Consider the following 27,099-nt stretch of genomic DNA (forward strand, 5'->3'; position numbering starts at 1 on the left):
TTTTTAATTTATTTTTGTCTACAGAATATTCCTGCGTTTCTGTTTGACGTAATAAGCAGAGATTCTTGCAACATGTTTGCATAACTTATTTTTACCTCTGATCCTCCTGCAGGGTCACTGTCCTCTACAGTCAAAAGTTCCCGAATGGCACATTCGAGGAGGTGAAATGTGTGGCAGATGAAATGACCAAGCTTGCAGAAAAATGCTGCAAAGATGATGCCAGTCCTGACTGCTATGATAAAGGAGTAAGTGGCTGTCCTCTATGATAAAGACATATGCATTGTGGCTAAACACAATTTAGCGACAGACCAAATTCGATTCAGATGGATCCCAGGTGACACTGTTCTCAAAATGACTGTGGGTTATCATCATTTTATTAACCCTGGGTTAAGGTCACATTTAAATTGAAAGTTTTTACACTTGTCATTTTAAAAGAGGGTTACCACCACTGTTAATGAAAACATGCTGGAGAGAGAAAGCAGTGTTAACCAGATGGTAAAGAATTGGTTTATTTGCGTCACCTCCTTATGCTGGTAAATGCTGTAATTACACCAAATATGATGGCCATTTAGAAAGACAATTTACAAATATCACTAAAAATATCATGATATCATGGATCATGTCAGTTATTATTGCTCCATCTGCCATTTTTCACTATTGTTCTTGCTTGCTTACCTGCATAAAGTCTGTTGATCCAGCTGTGCTGCTCCAGACGTTAATACTGGTGTGTCTTATGCCTTGAACATGGGCTGGCATATGCAAAATTTGGGGGCGTACATATTAATGATCCTGACTGTTGCGTCACAGTCGGTGTTATGTTGAGATTCGCCTGTTCTTCAGAGGTCTTTTGCACAAATCAAATTTACATAAGAAGGAGGAAACAATGGTGTTTGAGACTCACTGTATGTCATTTCCATGTACAGAACTCTAATTATTTAACAATGCCGAGGTAAATTCAATTTTCAATTCTAGGGCACCTTTAAATATTCACGCATATGCTTTTTGTACAGTCACAGAACCACCACTGTGGTTAATTCCAATGTCTGAGAGAAAAATGAAAATGTCAAACAGTATGATTTGCCTTTGCTTTTGAATGCATCAGGAGACTAAAAACAGACTGGATTTACATGGCGATGTGCACAGATGGACACACACTTGCAACAGGTGCCCGTTGCAAGATCTATTAGTCCAATCAATTTTATTGACCTCATGAATATGCAAATAAGGATGTTAACAGTGTGACATCTTGAAACTTAAATATCTAGGATTAATTGCTAATGCAGGTGTCAAATGAAACAAGATAACCCTGGATTTAAAATGGCCCTATATATTCTTTTTAAAGAATTTTCAAATTAAAATTTCCTGATGATTTATTCACCCCCATGTCATCCAAGATGTCCATGTCCTTCTTTCTTCAGTCGAAAAGAAATTAAGGTTTTTGATGAAAACATTACAGGATTTTTCACCATATAGTGGACTTCAAACGGTTGAAGGTCAAAATTACAGCTTCATCGCAGCTTTAAAGCGTTCTACACAATCCGAGACAAGGAATAAGGGTCTTATCTAGAGAAACCATCGCTCATTTTCTAAAAAAAAAAAACAAGGAGGTCAGTAATACACTTAGCAGCATCTAGAGACTGCCAGAATTCTGATAGAGAAGAAGAAGAAGAGAGCTAGTTCAAGATGAGCATTTATGGTTAAAATGTATAAAATGTAAAAAAATTTTAGAAAATGAGTGATGGTTTCTCTAGATAAGACCCTTATTCCTCGTCTGGTATCGTTTAAAGCCCTTTGAAGCTGCACTGAAACTGTCATTTTGACCTTCAACCATTTGGAGTCCATTGAAATCCACTATAAGGAGAAAAATCCTGGAATGTTTTCATCAAAAAACCTTAATTTCTTTTCGACTGAAGAAAGAAAGACATGAAGACCTTGGATGACATGGGGGGTTGTAACGAAGGCGGGACTCAGGTAGGGATCCAAATGCAAAGCTTTATTTACAGTGAGCGTTGTCATACAGGCAGGGTCAAACGGGAGCAAACGGGAACAACAAGGAACAGGCAGAATCGTAGTCAGGGTGCAGGCGATGGTCAGGACAGGCAGCAACGGGTCAACAAACAGGAAACAGGCAGGAACGGTAACACAGGACAGGCAGACAGGATATAACGCTTGGTAATGCAACACAGGGAAAACAAGACCTAGCAGTGAGGTGGTGTGTGTATGAGTCTTTTATAGTCCGTGTAATGAGCTGCAGCTGGGTGTGGTGATTAGTGATTAGTGTGAAGTGTGTGCAGGTGAGTGGCAGAGAGGATGATGGGAGATGTAGTCCGGGAACTGACAGGAACAGACGGTGATCATGACATAACGCCCCCCTCCCGGAAGGCGCATCCTCGCGGCGTAAAAGGAACAGCTAGGGAGGGAGGGTGGGTGCATTGGAGACCTGCATGCAGACAGAAACGGGGTCCCCAATGCAGGTCCAGGAGCCTCGGGCAGCCACGGCGGGTCAGGTGGCTCGGGCGGCCACGGCGGGTCAGGTGGCTTGGGCGGCCACGGCGGGTCAGGAGCCAAGGGCGGCCACGGCGGGACAGAGTCCAGAGATGTCCATGTTGGGTCAGAGTCCATTAGTGACCACAACAAGTTGCAAACCAAAGGTGGCCGGGCATGGTCCCCACCCACAAGCTCCCCACCCTTGGGTATACTGCCCCCCCCAAAAAGTTCTTGGGGATTTCAGCAGGGTCTTTAGTAGGTTCGTGGACAGAAGGCCTGGGTGGCGCCAGCAGGGCAAAACGCTTGGGCAGCGGCGGCGGCAGGGCTGGCCAAGGGTGCTCAGTGGCCATATCAAGGAGAGCGGACAGCTCAGTGATGGCAGCGGGATCAGGCTGGGGCTGCTCGGGCTGCTCTGGGACGACAGCGGGCTGCTCTGGGACGACAGCGGGCTGCTCGAGCTGCTCTGGCATGACAGTGGACGGCTCGGGCTGCTCTGGCACGACAGCGGACGGCTCTGAGACAACAGCGGGCTGCTCGGGCTGGCAGACTGTTCCAAAGTCCATAGAGCTCGAGTTCATCAATGCACGCAGGACAGCCAAGACATAAAAAGTGAGCACAGCCCTCTGGGCCAAGACAGGACAGACCAGGAGAGCCGGCTGTGCTGGAGCAGACTCACTGGCTGGAGCGGACTCACTGGCTGGAGCGGGTTCTGGAGCGGACTCAATGGCTGGAACAACCCCTTCTATTCCAGACACTGAAAGGGCGGCCATCTTGCCCGTGGGCACTGGCGAAACGGCCATCTCGTCCATCGCATCCAGAGAGTTTGAGTGCGTAGCAACTGGCGGACTCAAACTTGAGTGCGTAGCAACCGGCGGACTCGAACTTGAGTGCGTTGAAACAGATGAGCTTGAGAGCGTTGAAACAGATGAGCTTGAGTGCGTTGAAATAGACGAGCTTGAGTGCGTTGAAACAGACGAGCTTGAGTGCGTTGAAACAGGCGGGCTTGAGTGCGACGCGGCCGGCGGGATTGAGAGCGGCGCGGCCGGCGGGATTGAGAATGAGACGGCTGGTGTATGCTTGGGAATACCAGCCGCTCGTGCTGAAATCAGCGGTGGGTCAACCACACTGGAACGTAATCCTTGCCGTTCTCTGACTGATCTAGAGACGTGACGTGGCTCTGGGCGATCAGCGGCGACGTGACGTTGCTCTGGGCGATCTGCGAAGGCATGACGGTGCTCTGGGCGATCAGCGGCGACGTGACATTGCTCTGGGCGATCAACGAAGGCGTGACGTTGCTCTGGGCGATCAGCGAAGGCATGATGTTGCTCTGGGTGATCAGCGGAGACGTGACTTGACTCTGGGTGATCAGCGGAGACGTGACTCTGGGTGATCAGCGGAGAAGTGACGTGACTCTGGGCGATCAACGAAGGCGTGAACTGTTGCTGTTGTGATGGTAGCCGCCATTTCGTGCGTGTTCCTTGGCGCGGCGGCCATTATGTGATCTACCATGGTGTCGGAATCCTCCGCGACACCCACAGTAAAACGTGAACCATCAGTTAACAGGGCAAAGTCCAGGAATTCCACGAACGACCTTCGTGGACCATTGGTGAGTACATAGTCCTTAAGTGGTTCGTTTAATCCATAGATAAAAAAGTCAATGAGGGCACAGTCAGGTAGATCAGATAGGTTAGCAATCTCCAAAAATTTCTGGATATGTGCCTCGAGAGCACTGTTACCCTGACGCAGGCTGACGAGGCACCATGCCGGGTCCATGCTGAGGCTGGACATGCTCAGAAAAGCTGCTGGATCTTGGTTGGCTAGGTCTTCTGTAACGAAGGCGGGACTCAGGTAGGGATCCAAATGCAAAGCTTTATTTACAGTGAGCGTTGTCATACAGGCAGGGTCAAACGGGAGCAAATGGGAACAACAAGGAACAGGCAGAATCGTAGTCAGGGTGCAGGCGATGGTCAGGACAGGCAGCAACGGGTCAACAAACAGGAAACAGGCAGGAACGGTAACACAGGACAGGCAGACAGGATATAACGCTTGGTAATGCAACACAGGGAAAACAAGACCTAGCAGTGAGGTGGTGTGTGTATGAGTCTTTTATAGTCCGTGTAATGAGCTGCAGCTGGGTGTGGTGATTAGTGATTAGTGTGAAGTGTGTGCAGGTGAGTGGCAGAGAGGATGATGGGAGATGTAGTCCGGGAACTGACAGGAACAGACGGTGATCATGACAGGGGTGAGTAAATTATCAGGAAATTTTAATTTGAATGTGAACTAATCCTTTAAGTGTGAGAAGCCCAAAAGATAGTGAGTTAAATGCATACAAACACTTTTTATTTCAAAAAGGGCTGAGCTAATGATAGCTGTGCCCATTAAGATACCAAAAGCTACCATAGCTAAATGTAGGATATGCTAATTTTATACACTCTGTATCAATTACTTCCAAACTGTGCTTTCGAAGGCATGAACATTAAAGTAAAACTGGAGCAGAATTACATGCTAGATGTAGCACAACATATCTCAAGTCTATCTTTATCAGACTCGTGACCACATTAATTACTGTGGAAGTTCTAGAGGTATAGTTTACATAATTACATCTCTAGCTAACACAGCCCTTCCTGTCAGAAGTCTTTCACCCTTGATGGTCTTCACATTGACATGTTGTACTTTTTATGCCTGACTATATAAAGCTCATCTTGTTAAAACTCGTCATCAAGGTATATATATATATATATATAATGTTCCTGTCATCAAGCTTCTTTTAATTCTGTAAGTACATCAGTGATTTGTTAGCCAGACCATTGCAGTGGCTGTCAACTCCGATAAGAATGATTTGGCTAATAATGGAAGAGAGGCATTTTAGCCATTATTTGGAGTCTGTGTCTTAGTGCATTCTGTTTTCTTTTTTTTTTTTCTTTTTTTTTTTTTTTTAAAGATAATAATTCTATTTTTGGAGAAAAATAAACTTCTAGCTGGTATAAAAGTATGTTTGAATCTGAGCGGTGGCATGGCTGCTACCACACATGCTCTGACATGATTGTGGTATTTACGCAGATGACTTTAAATCTGCCCCATGACATTTCCCAATCTAATATGTCCCTCTTGATTCTTGTCCTTTATCTCCAATATCCAATAAAATAAGAAGTGGCAAAAGGCCACTTACTTGAATTGTACATCATGCACATCATCACTCCAATTGTAAATGAGGAGACATATAGAAAAAGATTCCACACCAGCAATACTTTTTAAATGATTTATTTTATATTAACATTAAATTATTGGTGTTGTGCTGCTGTGACTTCACCCTTGCAGGCTCGCTATTGGCTGATTCAGAGGTTGAGGATGGCCATTTTGAGTTGACATCATTGTAGTCCTTAGTTCACAACACTTAAGTCAGCACTTAAGAATCAGTCTTAGACTTTACTAAAAGTTGCTTTTAGCTTCTTTATAAAAGTCTTCTACTCTTAGAAAAGTCATACTCTTTACTAAGAATTTTTTGATGAATTAATTATTAAGTAATATTTATTAAATGTATTTAAAGTTATTACATTTCTTATTAGGTCAGATACAAAAAGAATTGTCAATCAAGTTTATATTGTTTTATCAACTCCATGTCATCATATAGCTCCAATACACAAAGTGTGTGTCTCCTCTTCTTTGCTGCCATCTTGTTGCTCCTAACTAGGTTAGGAGACCTCTCCAGCTCTCCTAAATAATTTAGGAACTCAGACCTAGTCTTGACACTTAGGAACCTTTATGAATCATACTTATTCTTAAGTCCAGGAATACGAAAATAAATAAAATTACATAATTCTTAGAATTCTGACACACTTAAAGGTGCCATTGAATGAAAAATTGAATTTACCTCAGCATAGTTGAATAACAAGAGTTCAGTACATGGAAATGACATACAGTGAGTCTCAAACTCCATTGTTTCCAAATCTCATTTGTTTAAAAGACCTCAGAAAAACAGGCGAATCTCAACATAACACCGACTGTTACGTAACAGTCGGGATCATTAATATGTATGACCTCAATATTTGCACATGCCAGCTCATGGTCAAGGGATTACACAAGGGCAAAACGAATCATCAGCACAGCTGAATCATCAGACTAGGTAAGCAAGCAAGGACAATAGAGAAAAATGGCAGATGGAGCAATAATAACTGACGTGATCCATGATATCATGATACTTTTAGTGATATTTGTAAATTGTCTTTCTAAATGTTTCATTAGCATGTTGCTAATGTACTGTTAAATGCTGTTAAAGTTACCATCGTTTCTTACTGTATTCACGGAGACAAGAGAGCCGTCGCTATTTTCATTTTTAAAACCTTGCAGTCTGTATAATCCATAAACACAACTTCATTCTTTATAAATCTCTCCAACAGTGTGTAATGTTAGCTTTAGCCACAGAGCACAATGAAACTCATTCAGAATCAAATGTAAACATCCAAATAAATACTATACTCACAGGAATCAATGCATGCATGCAGCATGCATCACAAACACTTTGTAAAGATCCATTTTGAGGGTTATATTAGCTGTGTGAACTTTGTTTATGCTGGTTAAAGGGGCTAAAGAGGATTTTTTCGTCGACTGAGAAACCAAAGACTTAGTGAGTTTTTGAAATGAGTGCATGCGTAAGAACAACCCCCCTCCTTCACAGCTCATTTCAAGGGAACGCCTCCCAAAACTCGTGCACGAGTATTGGAGCACGGGTATTGGAACACGAGTGTTTGTTTACCACCGGCATTCGCTGTGTCGTGTTAGTGGATTCATTATGTCGGACTCACCGCAGGTAATTCATAATCTGCAATTGTTACTCCTGTCTCCTGACAAAAACATTGCATGCGGCGCCTGTGGAGTGTGCGCTCGTCTCTCACAAAGAACGTCACGGCAGTGATTGACAAGCCAGAGGGCCAATCCGCGCACGTCTCTCACAAGGAACGTCACGGCAGTGATTGACAAGCCAGAGGGCCAATTGGCTGATGTATATTAATATTATTACTTTCAGTGCACCTAATAAATAGTCTTTTATCAGTTAGTAAAGACAGTTTCAAGTAATATTGCAAAAATGTATAAAACAAAACATCTTTAGCACCTTTAAGGCAGTCGGGAGCTCGGGGGCGAGGGAGCGGGAGATTTAAAGGGGCCACGTGCTGAATCGGTGCATATGTAATTATGGCTCAAAATAGGCAGATAAAAAAATAAATTAAAAAAAATAATTATGGGGTATTTTGAGCTGAAACTTCACAGACACATTCAGGGGACACCTTAGACTTATATTTCATCTTTTGAAAAGGGGTTCTAGGGCACCTTTAAAACTAAAATTTTACTCTGAGCAGGTTTACATACGGCCCCAGATCTCCGCTGTTGTCAGACTCCTTGTGTATTCAAAAATCTCATTGGATTATTACAATTAATGGCAAAATGAAAGTTTGGAAATGTGAACTGATACTTCCTACTGACATTACAGCAAAAGATATAATAGCTGGCTTAAAACATTTTTTGGGGAGGGTGAAAATACTGACGTGCCTTTTGCACAGTACTGTGTGTGTGTGGTACTCTTACATTATACTTGGAAATAAAACTGTTCTCCAAATTGTGCATGGAGATAACATGTATCTTGACTAGAGGCAAATCCAGCTCAACTCAAGAAACATTCCAGCGATCCTGTTGTCAGTTCCAGGCCCAATTCTGCGCACACTTTAATGCAAATTAATTACAGTGCGTGTTACTTGGTGTGGGCGAGCAGTTACTCACTGCTCTATTCAATATATCAGTGTCTTTCCCTAAGGACAGCTTACATTCATGTCATTAAAAAATAATTACTTGAGCAAAATGTCCTCATCTGAACTTGCTGATTGCTCACATTGCATTTGCAATTCTATATTCAAGGACTGTTTCAATGGGCTTCCAACATTACAGATTCCACAGCACATATGATAACCATTTATGATGTATCCGACTGTCTCCATACCAGTTAAAATAATGCCTCCACCACAGAAACGATGATAAGTGGGTTTGTAATGAAAACTGCTAATTTTGTCAGTACCGCAGTGCTGTTTCGTGTGCCTTTGCTTTTGTGTTGTGTTGCTTGCTTTTTATTTGGTAATCTCTTTCCAAGGCTACAGAGATCTCTGAGAAGTCATGCGGAAAGGACTCTCCATTCCCCAAACATCCAGGCATTGAGCAATGCTGCACACTTCAGGGTCATGAGAGGAAACTTTGTCTGGCCTCACTACGGTACTCTGCAGATGAGCTACCCTCCCTACTGGAACCCACGAATGAGGAGATCTGCACTGAGTACACTAAAGACGAGAAGGACTATTCTGTCAGGTGAGATTTGTCTCCTTAGAGTCCTAATCAAGGCCACAATGCTTTGGGCTCATTCGTGGAAATAAAAACAGAAGAGATCTATGTAACTTTCTTGCTTAACAACTGGTCTCTTTCATCTCATTAGCATATACGCAATGCTACTGCCTAAATCATTAAGTCTTCAGAAATCTTTGAAAAGCGCTCTCCAGATATAGTAACACTTACAGCCCTTTTGAAATAACTTTAGTTTAAGTGCTAATTATTCTGACTAAAATCACAACTTAACACTGACTTGAAACAGTATGTCAGAATATATCCCCAGAGTAAATACACTTCTTTCTTATACGTCACAGTGGTAGAAAAGAATCCAAAACTTTTTATATCTGCAAATTCAGCAATTCCTTCGGAATACATTCATTAGTACGAAGTATTCGCAATTACATTACCTTATAAAAATCACTCACTCGTCTCTGAATTGCTCTTTTTTTTTTTTTCAAAACTGTTCTCACAGGCATTCTTGCATGATTAGAAAAAGAAACTAATTTCCATGTCAGTCTAATTAATTACGATAACATCTCCGTGTTATTGTGAAATACTGATACTGAAAAAAAGACTGGAGAGCACTACTTTATGAAACCCAAGCTTTCTTACTGAATATTCATGTTCCCTGTCTTAGTCATGGAATGTTCTGAGACCACTTTCTCCTCTTTTATAATACAAATATCTACAAATAATTTATGTATAACATGTCTATTATCTACCTATTATCATTTCTGATCTGATATTCTTAATGTCCTTTATAGATATTTTTCTTTATCATTTTACTCTTCAGTGCCAAATTTTGGATATTAAATACTTATGAGGATCAATGGACTTAGATTAAGTTTTGCAGTGCACTGATGTATTAATATACAATAAGATGTTCCATGTGAGGAATGGTTTTAATGGGCATGAATGGGTGTGAAAAAAGAACATAAAGAAAATGTTGGATGTTTGCTAACTATATAAGTTTCCATGTAGTGGTACCAAATGTCCTGCATGAATTCCTAATCCTGATCCCGCAAGAGCAGTTTCTAAACCTGCAAATCCCAGTGGGGCTTTTAGTGAGATTTTGATGTTTTTGTGAGCTGTAATAGCCTACTTTTAAACATTTTCAGGATGTCAAGTGTCTACTTTTTCTGCTTTTATATTTAACTGTGTGCAATTTATCCATGAAAGCAATTTATCCGTGAAACTAGAGACCTTATTACCTTATTTGTTGAATATGCTTTGGCAAATCTAATCTCCTTTTTTTTTCCTTTTTCTCAGGAAAGACGTTTAGGTTTAATAGACAGATAGAAGTGATAATTGCTTGTTGGGCTGGTTTGCCTCAGGGGAGGCCTCTCAGTCAGAATTCTATTCAAAGTTTAGTAACAAGACAGAATTATTCTGTCTTTAATGGCCCTTAGTCCTGAAATAAATAAATAAAGATAAGTGCAGATAAGTGTTGTTGATGCATTGAAGAATATTTCTATAGTAAATGATTCTATACATCAAAAGGTTCTTTAGTAGATCAGACCTAACCTGATCTCTGCTTTTTTGATGCTATAGAATAGTGTTATACGTCAGTTGTTGTTGTTGTTTTCAGTCTTTTGTACCTACAGTCCCATTAGTTGGGCTCAAGTACCCTTTCATCAGCACAAGATCAATATGTTCCTTTTAAATCAAACTCACTAAGTAGTTTATATGAAATTAGAAATATAAGTGTTAATTGTTACATTACATCATTATGTTTTCTTTCCTTATAAACTCTAACTGAGTGCTTTTATTACAACCTGTGAATAAGAACCTGTTCTTAATGACTTTCCTGGTTAAGTAAAGGTTAAATGAATAAAATTGAATGTGTTGAAAGGCAATTACTGATTAAAGATTAATCAGTTGTTTATTTGTATCTTAATCATTCACAGCTATAAAATTCTAAAGTCATTATTTGTGTTTTATAATTTTAACACAGAAATATGTCAATCTTTCCTATCTTTTTTCTGTTTTGCCTAAAATCTAAATTACTTTTATTCAATGCCATGTCATTATTTGTGACAAAACACAGACCACATGACTGAAATCCTTTTAGTTCATACAATTCTCACTTCGTTTTTTTTACCTCTCTTCAACAGAGATCTACATAAAGAAGCTGAAATGGATTAGTCATATGAATCATCTTATTCTAAAATAAGCCTTGGGAGCATAATGACAACAATTTTTCATAATAAGATTTTTATTTTATTTTATTTTATTTTTTTGTGACAGCACACTACCATCCATGAGTAAACATGAGGATTATGTTCTGTTTAGATAGGATTAAATCAAAGGAACACTTCCAGTGGCTTTGATTTCTGGTTAGAATATAATGTATTCTTTATGACTCACAACTTGGAGGGCTTTGACATCATAATCATTATTTTCTCTTCCTCAGGTATGTGTATGAGTTTGCCCGGAGGCACAGAAACATCCCAGCAGGCTTTGTTCTTAATGCTACTCAGCACCATGTGAGAATGGCCGAGAGATGTTGCCGCCCTGCTGTCAAAATCCCTTGTTTTCTCCAAGAGGTAGTGTGAACCTCACATTTCTGATTACATTCATTGGAAACCCTGGGGTGGCATAACTACTGTGAAAGGTGTCTTGTTGGGTGAATATATCTAATGCTGATTATGGCCTACAGCAAATTAGTTATACTTATCATCTTGTCATTTGCAATCACATGGACAGACACAGTAAGATGCTGCATATCATTCCAAACATAATAGATGTTATTCAGCTTAGACATTTTGTATGACATCTTTGACTTTGACTAAGACATCGTTGGCTATATTATTATTAGACATAAGAACTGAAGTAACTGACACTGAAATGACAGGGAACTGTGGTCAAAAGGTTAGGGAAAAAATCAAATTATGATCCAGATATGTCTGCTTCTGTTAGGTTTGTGATTAAGTCATGTGTCACTGTTACTAAAAATATGAATATATAAAGTTTTATTTATTTAAAAAAAAATGTGCAAGATTTAAACTTGTGACCTCTCATACTTGATCTTACTTAATCAAACTTGTATACCTCTAAATAAATACAAAATACAACATATCAGCTCATGCACAGAGCCTTAAATCCTAGAATCAGCCCATTTTTATAACAATTTAAATGGATCTGCCATGATATGCCTGAGAAAATGTATTGGAGTTTCTTACCTAAGACAAGTTTAACAATTTCCTATCACTGTAGGTGCAGAGAGAACACATTAAATATGATGTCTGGGGGCATCAACAATAAATGTAATTGGTTCTGACAAGTTAATACTGGATGTAACGGCTCAGTGTAGAATTAACTGTTTCTCTTCTCTTACATACATACGAATTATATTATTAATGTATATATTAACACTTTCCCGGCCAAACACAGAATTTTGTTATTTATGAAAAAACACTTCCCTGCCAAACACGTAATTCTCCAAGTAGGGCTCGCTGCAGCCTGCGGTGGACATCCAACCCGGCACACATCCAAAGTCACACCTGTGCCCATGTCACCTCGTGACTCCCCACTGCTTCAACAGAAATCCAACCCCACAGGTCATTTCATTGGTTAAAGTGACGGGTAGGTTTAGGGATCAGTGTTGGGTGTAGGCAATCAGTACTGTGATTGACATGACCAATAAAATCTAAGAATCGACTGCAGGGCGGCATGGGCCTGCTCACGTCACACACTTGGATGTGGGCCAGGTTGGATGAGATGCATACACGAGTGATCTCATATGTAAGCGTAATGCCTAATGTTACAGAGCGAAATGCTAATACAGGAAGTGGTATAGGACTGTGAAGCTTTGGGGGTGTTGATGAAAGCAATGTACAGCATCTGTGCTCTGATAGTACTGAATATTATCCAGATGTATTGTTTGATAAAAACATGATTTTTTCAGCTTTTTTCTCAAAATGTTTTTTTATGAACCTTACCTACATTCAAGTGTTAATAAAAAATAATGCTTGAAGTTAGAATAAAACAGATGGGGTTTTTTATATTATTTTTTTATTATTATTATTCTAAAGTAGAGGCTCTGCTCTTTATTTCGATGTATTGCATGTTCATATATTCATACAACAAAATATTCTGGGGTGGGGCGCAGGAGACATTTTCAATGTGGGGGGTACCACATTGTAAGCAAAAGCCCAGATAGTAAAGGCTGATTTATACTTCTGCGTCGAGTGTATGCCGTAGCATGCACGTCGACGCGGACAACGACGCAGAAGTAGCAGCAGAGGTTCCGGCGTAAGTCTGATGCAGAATCAGCCTTTAGATCAGATTTCCAGATATCGGACCACCACTTCAGGCTCACCATCAGACCACCATTATATATTAAACTTGCCTGGGCTGCGTTCAGCCCAGACAAAACGTTGCAGAATGTTTTTTAAAAGGAAACGGCGGTGCGTTGGACACCCCGTTCTGATGACGCAAGAGATGCAACTATGGCAGCTGAGAAGGCCATTTCTTTGTGTTCTTTTTGAAGAATTTTTGGGGCCTGATGAAATCGGCATAAATACATGTTTAATCCTGCAAAATACGCTCTATGTTACAGTCACTGCTCTTGCCGTCCAGAATAAAACATCTCAAAAGAGTGAAGTGATTTGTGGAAACTGTGGTTCCTAATTATTGTGATCCAACATTTGTCTTTATGTTTATGAAAGTTTATGAAAGTATCACTCCACAAAAACAATAGCAAAATATATTAATCAGCGTGTAGCACACCTTCCTAAGGAAAGGATGTGGACCAGAAGACATTGCAATTAGCCTACTAAATGATATTTAGACAGACTTAAAGAAGTTCCAGATCTATACTTGTGCTTATTATTTAAGTTATTTTGCCATTAATGTAAATAAACAGGTGCAAACAATATACTTGCTGTTGTGAATTTATTTTGATGTTAATTGCATTTACGAGCTGTTTCTTTAATACCGCGTGCAGGTTTATATGCATATTGATGCTGATTGGGCTAACATTTTTGACACACCCACCAAACAAGAGAAAACGTATCTCAAACCTGTTGCATACCATTTCCAGGAAACATGTCGTTCAACTTGGAAACCGTAGCAAAACTTTGCTCACCGGTTTGAGCTTGAACGTGCCCCTGATCATCATTAACTTCCTAAGCACTGGGACCATTTTGGGGATTTCCACCTGGATTTGGCATACACAAATTGAAAAGCTTCCCATACCCACATACAGTGCTCTAAATACAAAATCGTGGTGTCATTTTACAGGAAGCCCTTTGAAGTTAAATAAAACACTCCTAAAAGTGATTAAAAAAAATTATAGTATTGTATATAGTATACCTAAATAAAAAGTCTCCCCATACCAGTGGTATAAATCCAATATTGCAGTGTTATTTTACAGAAAACCCTTTGAAAATACATAAATACTGCTGAAAGTTATATATATTTTAGTATATTTTGTCTGTGCTATAATAAACAAACAAAAAGAGGCGTTTTATGATTTTGATCAGTTTTATTCTTTCAGGAGTCACAAGACTAATGCATAATTTTTTGTCACCTGTTTTGAGCATCACCTCAGCATCACCTGTCTGCCTTGTGGAATACAGTTTATACATACCAAACGCAGAGTCCTCTCCTCTCGTGCATATCCTCCCCATTGCGTCGCTGTTCGAGGCAATAATCACTTTAGTTTCGCTTTCAAAGCGAAATCTCTTTTATCGATGCCATCGATGCTTTTCTGTTGCTAGATGTGATTATCGAAATTAAAACAGTCCATAAACTATAAATCCTCACGAAAACTCACAAATACTTTAGTCAAGCCAACTCGCACGTCAACCGGAACTGAATGTAAGAGATCAGTCTGAATGGTTTCTGAATGGACGGTTGGCTTGATTGACATGTCCCCATGAACGCTAACTTTCAGGCATGATTTATATACCATCGACATATCCTCAGAAAACGTTAGTACAGTTTGATCGATGGTTTGAAGATTGTGTGTTTCTTCGAGAGCGCATTTCCTGTTCTGCACATCCGTGACAAAAGTTGATTATTTAGGAACGAAAGCTCACAGAAACGTGAAAATGGTCTAATTTGAAAGAAAATATCCTAAGCTAGTTTGTAGCTAGTTTTGATACTGTTTTAGTTTGATACTGACTTAAGCAGCCTTTATCAAAAGTGCGGGGGTCATCAATTTTTGATCCCTGACCCCCCTGTCCCCCATGCCTGTTCTGGGGGCCATGAAAAATGTTGTGAAAATTATCAAACGCTGGTGGTGGCTGACAACTTTAAAAAAAAAAAAAAAAAAAAAAAAAAAAAAAAAATGCTGGTGGGGAAAGAATTAAAGGGTTCGTTCACCCAAAAATGAAAATTCTGTCATTAATTTCTCACCCTCATGTCATTCCACACCCGTAAGACCTTTGTTCATTTTCGGAACACAAATTAAGATATTTTTCTGATGGTTCAGTGAGGCCTCCATTGCCAGCAAGACAATTAACACTTTCACGTGACCCTGGTGTCTGAAAGCCAACTATCCAAAAACTCCAATCCCTATTGGCCGGCGACAGCCTATGACGTAATATGGTGCGACCCGGAAGTATAAAGGAGCGCCTGGAGAAACAGTCAGTATCTCTTCGTCTTTCGCGTCTGTTCAGTCTGATCGCGACTATGTCGACTACTATTTCTATATATGCCTTACAAACGTTCAAGAGAGTGTGTTCATCCATGTCCCAGGGTTTGACACTTGATATACACGTTTCTGGGTGTTTTCTGTCTTGAGAGGCGCATGCATAGACAGTGCTTGAGGGTGCTGTCTGTGTGTTTGTCTGGTGTTTACTGTGAGCGTCTCCCCTCGGGACGCTCCTTTCTCGTTTGGCACACTTCCCGAGGGAAGAGGTGTCCGCATCTGTGCCATGTGATTCTGGCCCCGTTTGTCCTGAGGCATAACAGCGGCTGCAATTATAAGGCTCGCAGGTGAGCTCGTTGGGAAGTTTGAGAAAGTTGTATTCTCTCTCAACTTCCCCGGGGCTGACAAAGATGAGTTGGATGACGATGACATCCGTGTTTGATGTCATCGCGTCCGGTAGTGAGCGCTCCTCTGGCTGCTGTGTATGCGGAGCTGCTGTATTTTTGGAACGCGCTTTCGGCGGGCTGCAGCTGCCGTGAGAGCGCGTCAAGAAAGGGGCCGCGTGCGGAAAACGGCTCGACAAGCAGTTCCTTTCTGTCCATGAATGTTGCAGCTCCCATAACTTTCTATTCTTTTCTGAGCTCCATGTTTGAGATCGGGAGGGCATGGAAAAACACCAGACAGACGGGGGGAGAAAGAAGTGAGAGTGAGATGGGCGATCGATTGTAAACACCGTTGCATTTGTAATCGATTCCCCAGCTACATAAGGCCGATTTATATCTACCCTCTCCTCTTCTTCTTTCACCACCTGTATATATATGTGTGTGTGTGTATATATGTGTGTATATATTAGGGGTGCAACGGTCCTCGGTAAAAAATCGAACCGTACAGTTCTCCACTTACGGTTTTGTACGCACTTGCACCGCGGTCCATCTCGAATGACGACGCATCTATTGGTTAATATGGTTTGTTTAAAATAGCAACATGGAAAACAGACAGACAGAGTTCATATAATGTATGTTTCAGTCGATGGATGCGCAAAATGTTACAACAACGATAATCAGAAAGTGTGGACAAAACAGTCACTCTTTGTAAACTTTGTTCACTGCGAGTGCCATATGCTCTAATGTCCAGTCATTTACGCCGTCATCACCCGGGTGTTGATAGCGCGCGAGCGCAGGTGAGACCTGAACAGCACACGTTGCTATCTGTGTTTAAACTAAACTCATTTAAGACTTGCTGATTTAAACCTTCAAGAACAATAGGACATTGGTGACCTAATATTCCTCATAAGTAATTTTATAGGTGTTACTGAGTGCATTGGATTGCATACTCAGGGTAGTATAGAACCACTTTTGAGAAAAGCTGGTTTCTATTAGCTCCCTTTTTGAGATCTTGTTAACAGCTATATTGCATATAACTTTGATTGTAGGCTCTTATGGTTAATTCCTCATTCTAGTTAGCAATTGTATTTCTAACAAGTGCTTTTAGCTGATCATAGTTTACACTGCCACAGGCTTTTGCTACGTGTCTGTTTGAGGCAGTAGGCCATTTTAGGCCTCCCTCAGACCATGTTGGCATTGTTAGGTTCCCTTTAGTCACATATGATTTAGGATACATTACCTGTTGGAATGTGTAGCCTAGCTCAGGTTGCAGTTAGCTTCCCACAGCTATTGTTGGGTTAGAGCTGGTCCCCTGTAGTTTGGTCCCCTTTATTTCACGAGCTCAAGCCATGTGTCATTGGAACGGTAGGCCCCAACAGACCTCCTTTCTAGTTTACATGTTGGCACAGTTTGTGCTTTATTCTGCAAACAGACTGAACGCCACTTGTTGCTAAGATTGTAGGCCCCACAAGGCCTCCTTTTTTAGCTGACTTGTTGGCAGGATGCCTGGGAATCCAAGAACCCATACCACCATTGGCCACACCCCACCTCTGTTGAGTAGGCCTTAAGCAGGCCTCCCGTGGAGTATGGTGTAATATGCATTCCTTCTCTCAGTATTATGCGTGAATGGTTTTCCACTGAATGCATGGCCGGTTGGTTGGTATGGTCCTGGACTGGCTGATGCCATGTGTTTACTAGGGTAGGCCCTAATAAGGCCTCCTTTTAGTTTACATGTTTGTGTTACAGTTTGTGTTTTTATTCTGCAAACAGGCTGAATGCCGTTTGCTGCTGAAATGGTATGCCCCTCAAGGCCTCCTTTTTAGCTGACTTGCTGGCAGGTTTCCTGGGAAGTCATACCACCATCGGCCACGCCCCATCGCTGACAGATAGGTCCTAAACAGGCCTGTTCATGATGTATGTCAGCGTTTTATGTATTCCCTCTTTGGAAAAATCTCTGAATACATAGCCTACTGGTTGGTATGGTTATGATAGCCACTTGCTGATGCCACGTGTTTACTAAAGTAGGCCTACTTCGGCCTCCGGTGTAGCATGTGGAGTTCAGTTATGTACTCATAGGCGTAATTTGCGGGTGGGACGGGTGGGGCGGGTGGGGTGGGTGGGACATGTCCCCACCACTTTTTGAAAGGGTCGATATTGTCCCCACCACTTTTTGAAACATCTCGCGGCATCTCGCGGATATCTAATACAAAAGAAACACCTCTAGTTGATTATCAATTTGTGTTAATAATAGGCGATCTGGCGCTGGGATGTGTTGTTTTTGAAATCATGTTGAGTGCTCGTTGTCGCTGTTATCAGAGGCGCAACAGTGTTCTCTTGGCGCTCGTGCACACTGCGCAGTGTTCACACGGACGAGCGCTTCAATCTATCGCCTAACTGTAGCAGAGACTCTCTATTCGTTATGTTGAATCACAAAACAAAATACAAATAAACGTGTCCCTGCTCTTGATATACAATCACTGACGAACATCTTTGGTTTTAATGAGAGAGAAAAAAAAATCATACATGGTTGGATTTATTAACTAATATACATACTCTCGAGACATATTGTATTATAGCAGATGTAAGGAAGAAACTATCATATTAATTTTAATATCATATTATTATTATTGTAGTAATACAATTACAATACTCCCCCCCACATACACATTCCTGTCCCACCCACTTTTTAAAACAAAGTTACGCCACTGTATGTACTCCTCTCGCTGTGAGAGTAATAGAGTGCTTTTAGAGAGTAGAGTGAGTAGAGTGAGTAGATCCTAGGATGATTGGATTATACTCCCTCGCGTGAGTCTGAGTTGCTCCTGCCTTTCTGCAATCACTCTTACCTGCTCTCTTCTATGAAGAATGCGTTATGGAGATTCTGTACTCAGGCAGTGTTGGCCAAGACTAAGTTTGTACTATGACAGACCAGGTCGGCCTTCCTGGTGGCATTGGGGGTGACTTCGTTCCCCTCTAGTGACTAGCCGGGGCTCCTTTTGGTTCTCTGGCCACATTCCCTTAAAGGGACCACTTTCTCTTCAGAAAAGTTGGTTCCAGATGCCTTTAGCGGCCTTGGTAGGCCTTCTGCTGAAAAGGCCTTCTTGAGGCTCAGCTTGGGCTGTTGGCCACAGGGAATGCTGTCACTGACAGCCTGGTGTGACCCGAGGGTGAGTTGCGAAGCATTTCCTTCAAAACTGCTCGACGTTTGTCAGCCATATTATTTGGCATGCACTCTCCTCAAGCATGGCGGCGTGGGTATATCGTTCCTCATTGCGTATTCAACGCAGATCAAGTTCCCTTTCGAAAGGGAGTGTCTCAGGTTACGTATGTAACTATAGTTCCAGGGAACGACACTCTGCGTTTCCTTGCCATGCTTCGGGTTGCCTGTCTGCAGAACAGTCCCTCAAGACGATAGATGCTGACTTCTCCAGGCGCTCCTTTATACTTCCGGGACGCGCCATATTACGTCATAGGCTGTCGTCGGCCAATAGGGATTGGAGTTGTTGGACACCAGGGTCATGTGTGACATTCCCCATTGCGTATTCAATGCAGAGTCTTGTTCCCTGGTTCTCAGGGAACTATGGTTACATATGTAACCTGAGACGTTTTCCTCTACATTCCTTCAAATGGTAAAATTAGAAACTGAACATTACAAACAAGCACAAGGCCCAGTGCTTAGAAGCAGCCTTTTAATTATAATCAAGAAACAACCAAAACTAACATCAACAGAGATGTAAGTGGAAAGAATACCAGATATTACCCTCTGCCACCACAGCCACAAAACAATTACAAAGGAAATATGCAAGTATAAACAGCAAAGCAACAGAATTCCCTGCATTTACAGTTCAACTGCAAGTTGGTAACCACTTTCAGCTTTATAAACCAACAGGTAGGCTACAGCATTTGCATCAGTGCAAAATCACAAGATCATTACTCAGACACAAACCACTGTGCAATACACTAAACTGTGTATAAAACAAAGCCATAATAAAAACAGCAACACATACTGTAATATCCCTGTTATTATAACAGCAATAATAACAGCAACACAATATTTACAAAAATATGTACATTTTGTTGCATATTCCTACCTTTTAGAAATTTTTCTTTCTAGATTTTCTGGCAGAGAAGTCCTTAATGAGACCAGTAAAATCCAATTTGCGCAGAACGTCATTTTCAATGGACATGACAGACAGGTCAATCAGTTTTGGCCCATTGTGGATCTCAGTCTATTTTTAATTAGTCCCAGTTTTGAAAAAGAGCGCTCCCCGCTGGCGTTAGTTACAGGTAATGTCATAAATAGAGTGTTATATCAAAATTTGGAAACACTGATTTTAGTTTCCTTGCTCTTATAAGTTGCAGCAGTGACCTTGCTGAGGTGTCCTCGTTTTCTTTCTTCTTTCTTCTGCAGATTAGCTGCTCCTGTGTGAAGAACTTGTAGGGGGATGGATGGGATCTCGTTAAAAAATCCAAATGTCTGCTGAATATCTTTGTAGGAGTGATACCTCCTATCCAACTCAGCAATGAGATGGTCTATGACGGCGATAAAAATTTGTCGTGTCCTGACTGCTCATAATCAGGTTCCGTGGATTCATCCGCTTGATTTTTCCTTTTCCTGTGTCTCTGCATGTCCACTTTGTAGATTTGTTGGGACAACGGTGAAGACATGTTTTTTGCATCACTCTCAAACTTGTCAAAATCTTCTTGAAGACTGGCTACATAATCCTTCAATGAGCTGACCAAATTTAACAGCAGTACAAATCTAGGTCAACAGCCTGTAACATTACTAGTCTTGTGGAAATGCTGCAATATGTTATTCCAAATATTACACAGAATGGCATTCTCTAGCTTGTCCATCTTCACATGCAGTGGCCTGGCTTCATCCCCATGCAGTAAGACATTGGTTTGTGTCATTATTAATCTTTTGCAGCGACTCCTGAATCCTGGCGTAATTCTGGTGCAGTTCTTTTGTTGCTTGTGCATGAGCTGACCATCTAGTGTCTAAAGATGTTTAAAAGTCTTGATCCTCTGGTTGTCATTTGGCTGTAAACCTACTGTTAAGGTGATGATACACGGGGCAACTTTTTGAGCAATGTTGCCGGGCAATGTAGCCGAGCAACGTTGCTTGGGCACTTTCCCATTGAGAATGAGCAACAAATTTATATCTGGATATGTTAGATCGGTTGTGGGCAATTTTTTTCCAATCAGAATGTTAGCGGCCAATCACGTGACCGGTTCGGAGATTTCAGAAAAAATTCAAACAAGATGGCGGCCTCTCAGCGGCAGTGGAGCGGAGAAAAAGAGTGTGAACTTATATCTTTTTACGCTAGTAAGTTGTCATGCGTCAACCCAAAACAGGGAATTTACCTCATATATTGCTTAAAATACCAACAACTGTCCAAAGTAATGCATGTAAGCTGTAATTAAACCACTGAATGTTTTCAGTTAAATACTAAAAAGACGGAGATAAATTAATGTCTGTAGTAGTGTAGGCTGTAGGGTGTATGGCACATGAATGTAGCTTTTGATGCGATCGACGCAGGTTCGAATCCTCCTTTTGCTGAACTCGCTCTTCTCCCTTTTTCTATCACAAATCAGATCGGAAAGGCATTTATTTTTAATAAAAATGAAGAAAATATTTGAAAAGTTGAAATAAAGTGCCTATAATAAGGTATTTATTGGGTTGGCAATAGATTTGCTCCTCTCTGATTAGTTGCAGCCAACTGTCTGTTGCCCTAATTAGTTGCCCTGTGTCTCATCAGGTTGCCCGTTGACGGCAACATTGCCCAGCAATATTGCTCAAAAAGTTGCCACGTGTATCATCACCTTTATTGTCTCCCAACGGGATGTGGATTTGGAGGAAAAATTAAAAAGTGTCTGCACTAAATTAAAAAATTCCTCTGTCTCAAGGCAGCATTTACACTATTAACTCCCATTAAATTGAGTGTGTGCAGTGAATGGTACCCACTCGATTAATGGGTTTGCCTGTTTAATGCGTGCATGTAGGCCACTGTAAACACCAGACATGTTGGCTGCATTGTCATAACATTGGCCTCTGCAGTTACTGATATCAATGCCCATGTCTTGTAAAACACCAAGGACAGACTGGCAAAGCGACTCTCCTGAATGACTCTGGATTGTCAGAAACTTTATATAATGCTCTGCCTTGCAGCCATCAGTTGCCACATATCGCATGATGAATGTGAACTGGTCGGTGTGTGTTCACATTCACTGGGACTTCAGAAAACGGCATATTAGCCTATAACTAAACAAGCCTCTCTCGCTTTCTACTTAAAAATATTATTCAAGATTTGTCAACCTGTGAGTTGTTGATCAGAATACTTTAGGCTATCTCTTTTAAATCAACTAGCATACGTTGTGTTTTGGATGCTGGTCTTCAGCATAAGATGCTGGTGTTCCTACCAGGTTTGCTGTATTTTGCTTGTTGCTTGTTTTTGTGCTGCAAATACATCCATTTTGTATGTTTCAGCATATACACAAACATACAAAAATTTACTAAACTTACAGAATTGAATGGTTATGATGGTCCACAAATTGAACCAGCACCAGCACACAGACAAATCAGGCCTATTATTATTATTATTTTTGTTTTTGGAATATATTCATTAATTTATAGTGCATGTATATCACATAATAAGCTTTCTAATTAGAAGCTGATGAAAAATGTAAAATAATGTACTTCAAAAAAATATAGAAAACAATTGGCTCTGATTGCTCTGTTGGCTTAAAAACAACTTTTCTAATTTTCTACATAGTTGGAAATTTCATTTATGACAGTATATATATATATATATATATGTCCAGTTCCTAGTCCAAGTCATTAATAGGTTGGAAGAGACAGATAGTTTGCTTGTATTTTGGATGATGGGATTTCCCACAGGAGCATAATTGCTCCCTCTTTGTTGCTATTGTATTGTCTGAAGACAATCAAACATAAGTACCATATGCCACCATATAGAAGCTAAAGAGTGCTATGCCAGACTATAATGAGACTAATAGTCATCATTGTGCATTGTGTGTCTGCTTTTGGTATCAACAGGCCTGAAGGCTTTTGCACGGTCTATTGTGAGGAACAAACAGGATTCCAAGATATTATTGTCAAAACAAAACCTGGGCCGGCAGACTCGCATTTGCTGTTCATGGAGTTAAAATCTGCTTTCTGCTGCCCACACTGCTTTGAACAACTACTAATTAAATGTCTTTATTTTACTTGCTGTGTAGGGAGGAAATGTGCTATTTGTCTAGTTTTGTCTAGCAATTTGTGTAGGGTAGAGGTGTCAAATCCTGCTCCTGGAGGGCCACTGTCCTGCAGAGTTTAGTTCCAACTTGCTTCAACACATCTTCCTGGAAGTTTCTAGTATGCCTACTAAGACATTAATTAGCTGGTTCAGGTGTGTTGATTTGGGGATGGAGCTGAACTCTGTACCCCTGCCCAAGACAAATTGCTTGACAAAACTAGACAAATAGCAAATAAAGTTTCATCCCGTACAGCAAATAAAATAAAGACATTTAATTAGCAGATGTTTAAAGCAGTGTGGGCGGGTCTAGGGGGAGCAGAAATACAGAATGAAATAAAATGATTATGAGGATAAGGATGATTAATATAATGATATCATTCAGTTTAAATCAGTTTAATTTATGTAGGTCAAAACCCCAATAATTATCAAAATTATGATGAATGGTGGTGGTTGATGTGGAATTATTATTAGTAAAATACCTCATTATAAATCCTGTCTGTTTACAGAGACTCCAAATGGAAAGCTCCAACATTTTTCTGAGGTTTCTATCCAATGTTTGCAACAACCAAGTGAATTTGAAATCCTACAAATTTGGGTAAATATACCATGGCTTGTACCACATCGTCACACCGTTAAAGGAACAGTTCAGCAAAAATGAAAATGCTGTTCTTATTTATGCATCCTCTTGTTGTTTCAAACTAGTTGAACCACAGATTGTTTTTCCAATCTGTTTTTTAAAAGTCCTATTGTTATGTAAGAAACAACAGAATATGAGTTTGGAACCACATGAGGAAGAGAAAACTAAACTCCCTCCTAAACTTCAGTTGTCTCAGTTATTTAATCATAATGATGCAAAGATGTCTGTTAACAGTTTGTCTGCAGTCTAAAGTGTAAATGAAGTGTGAAGTATGCTTTTTGCATACCATGGACTTACATTGCCTTACATATTTAAATGATCTCTTTTATAGGTTGTCTGCATATTATGGAAATCTCCTAGGACTGTCCTTTGAAGAGGCATCAGCCATATCCAGTCGTTTCCAGTCTGGGCTAGAAAAATGCTGTTTACAGCCCCAAACTGAATGTATAATTGAAGAGGTGAGGAGAACGGTCAGACAGCTCTGATTCTACTCAATGCTGTTTTCAACAAACCAAAATGAGAAGCACAAAGGTTCAAATCTTTCTTGGGACAATTCTTTTGACCAGCGTTCCTTCTGGCAGTGCAATGTCCTTTTCCGCTAAGAAGATTTTTGGCGGTAACTAATGAAAAACATGCCAACTACTCAAAGACATAATACTCACTGCTTCCTAATTGATTTTTCTTCTTTTACTCAGTGGCTCTGAATTTATTTTAATGGCCATACTTGATAGTTATTATACAAATTTCTTTGAGTTCCTTGAGTGGAAGCAGTTGAAAAAACAGCCTTTCTATCTGTGCTTCACAACAATACCAGCAGTCGCATAATGTTGTTTACCAAAGCTGCTGCTCCTCGTCAGTTTAATTTTATCATTATAATTATAATGTGTCATTCAATATTAGAGTAAATGATATATAAGTGCAGCAGTTATATCAAAATACCAAGAAAGGAAAATAATGACAAGTGATTATACTTCCTTTTCAAGAGAAAGAGTACATGGAACAGACAAGAGAAATTCAACAGAGCTTTCTGATATAATTTATTTTGTGATGAAATTCAGCAGGAGAGCCTGGTTTATTGTTCTTTTCCTCTTCATAATAGTTAACAAGCTTTCAGAAAGTTCTCTGCAGTGAATCTAAACAGGACGCCATTTCTGAGGATTTCCGAAAGTGCTGCATGAAACCTGCCCTGGATACGCTTCCTTGCGTGGATGACTTGAAAAGACAACCCCGTCAGTATCCACATGTAGCCATTCCTGTTTCATCCAAGCTCTGCGAGGAAGTTCAAATCCGTGGGATTGACAGGTGCTTATTTAATATTCATCCAATATTCTGTGGTAAGGAAACCATGCGTGTCTCAAAGGAAAGGTCAACCGGAAAGATATTTCCAATGTTAGCCATGCTTATTTCATTATGATGTGCCAAAGTCTGTAGCTATTTTGTTGAAGAAATACTTTGACATCACTACACTATATTTTGATCTGTCTTGCCAAATGTGATGTAAATGCTAATGCAATATTGAGTGATATAACTGGCATATTACACGTTCACTGTGACCCACTCAGATTTAATACAGGTTCTCTGGGAAAAGTCACCAGGTCCCATTTTCCCAAACATAATGGAGAGCGTTCCTCTTGATTTTGATCTTTAGCTAGTCTATTAAAGGGCAGAAGTGACTTATTCATAGTGTGGCTCTGAATATAATCATATGATCAAAAGAACTCTCTTCAGACTTTTGCTTAAAGTCACCATGAAATTGATATGGACAATTCTTATAAAAAAAAAAAGGGGAAAAAAAGAAAGAAAATTCCAGAAACAATATGTTCTTTTTATGGAATATTGCAGTATTTATTTTTAAATAATTTATTCATGCACATCATTAAAAAAAAAAAGGAAAAAAAAAAGCTTGTGCTCTCATAATCTTTAATCAAAATAGCTTCCCCTCCCTCTTGCAATGACATCTCTTTATCTCTTTGGCGCAAGATCACATTGGCGCGAGATTTTTGGCGAGATCACAGCAATAGCAAACTACAACCATCCAACAATACAATCAATTCCCTATGGACAAAAAAAAAGTCCCGCCCAACATTTTTTCTTGTTTGAGAAGCCATTGTACTTGGATTTATGTCACAATAGGGAAAACAGATTTTAAATGATAGACAGCAGCAAATTTATTAGGCTGCTATCACTTTAAGACCGAATGCACAGATATAATATACTAACAAGCATAAACTTTCCCAACTGTTTATGTTCACTTAAGACATAACTGAATGTGTTTAAGTGAAAACTCCCCAAGAAGGACATTCTGAAATATTTTTGTATTTTTCTGTTTAAGTACACACCTGAAAGCCCAAAGTAGCCTGTCCATGTTTCTCTCCATCACAGAACACGCCCACAAAAAGCCTAATTCGCAGCTCAATATGCTTTTAACTCCTTGCTATCGAGCAAGTCCGTCATGAGACTGTGTATTACGACAGTCACGTTACATTATTTGACTGATATTTGGAGAAGTGATGGAGTCTATTCCTATATTCTTTTGAAAACTGATGGGGATCTGATTACAGCAAATACAGGTGCTGGTCATATAATTAGAATATCGTGAAAAAGTTCATTTTTTTATTGTAAATTATTTTAAAAAATGAAACTTTCATATATTCTAGATTCCCTACATGTAAAGTAAAACATTTCAAAAGTTTTTTTTATTTTTTTTATTTTGATGATTAGAGCGTACAGCTCATGAAAGTCCAAAATATTAGAATATTTCCTAAGATCAATCGAAAAATGGATTTTCAAAAAGTTCAAGTTCTTTAAAGTATGTTCATTTGTACACACAATATTTGGTCGGCAGCACATATTACAGCAAATGACTTGCTCCTAGCACAAATTACAGCATCAGTGAAGTGTGGCATGGAAATGATCAGCCTGTGGCAATGTTGAGGCACTATTGAGCCTTCAGATCATCTGTATATTGTTGGATCGACTGTTTCTCATCTTTCTCTTGAAAATATCCCATAGATTCAGGTCAGGCATGTTGGCTGGCCAATAAAACACAGTAATATCATGGTCAGCAAACCACTTGGAAGTGGTTTTTGCACTGTGGGCAGGTGCTAAAGTCCTGCTGGAAAAGGAAATCAGCATCTCCATAAAGCTTGTCAGCAGATGGAAGCATAAAGTGCTCCAAAATCTCCTGGAAGATGGCTGCATTGACTTTGCACTTGATAAAACACAATGGACCAACACCAGCAGATGTCACGGCCCCCCAAATCATTACTAACTTCAGAAACTTCCCACTAGACTTCAAGCAGCTTGGATTCTGTGCCTCTCCAGTCTTCCTTCAGACTCTGGGACCATGATTTCAACATGAAATGCAAA

At 40.2% G+C, this 27,099-nt stretch overlaps 1 protein-coding gene across 1 annotated transcript in view; it reads left to right on the top strand.

Annotated features, from left to right (window-relative positions):
- Nucleotides 1-27,099, top strand: part of gc (GC vitamin D binding protein) — a 33,490-nt gene that overhangs the window by 701 nt on the left and 5,690 nt on the right. Inside the window, exons 3-8 of the mRNA XM_048189094.1 lie at nucleotides 113-245; nucleotides 8,624-8,835; nucleotides 11,267-11,399; nucleotides 23,600-23,688; nucleotides 24,062-24,188; nucleotides 24,830-25,032. Coding sequence (XP_048045051.1) covers nucleotides 113-245; nucleotides 8,624-8,835; nucleotides 11,267-11,399; nucleotides 23,600-23,688; nucleotides 24,062-24,188; nucleotides 24,830-25,032 — 897 coding nt within the window. The remainder of the gene's footprint in view (nucleotides 1-112; nucleotides 246-8,623; nucleotides 8,836-11,266; nucleotides 11,400-23,599; nucleotides 23,689-24,061; nucleotides 24,189-24,829; nucleotides 25,033-27,099) is intronic.

This window comes from Megalobrama amblycephala, linkage group LG4 (genome assembly GCF_018812025.1).
Source record: "Megalobrama amblycephala isolate DHTTF-2021 linkage group LG4, ASM1881202v1, whole genome shotgun sequence".
NCBI classification, from domain to species: domain Eukaryota; kingdom Metazoa; phylum Chordata; class Actinopteri; order Cypriniformes; family Xenocyprididae; genus Megalobrama; species Megalobrama amblycephala.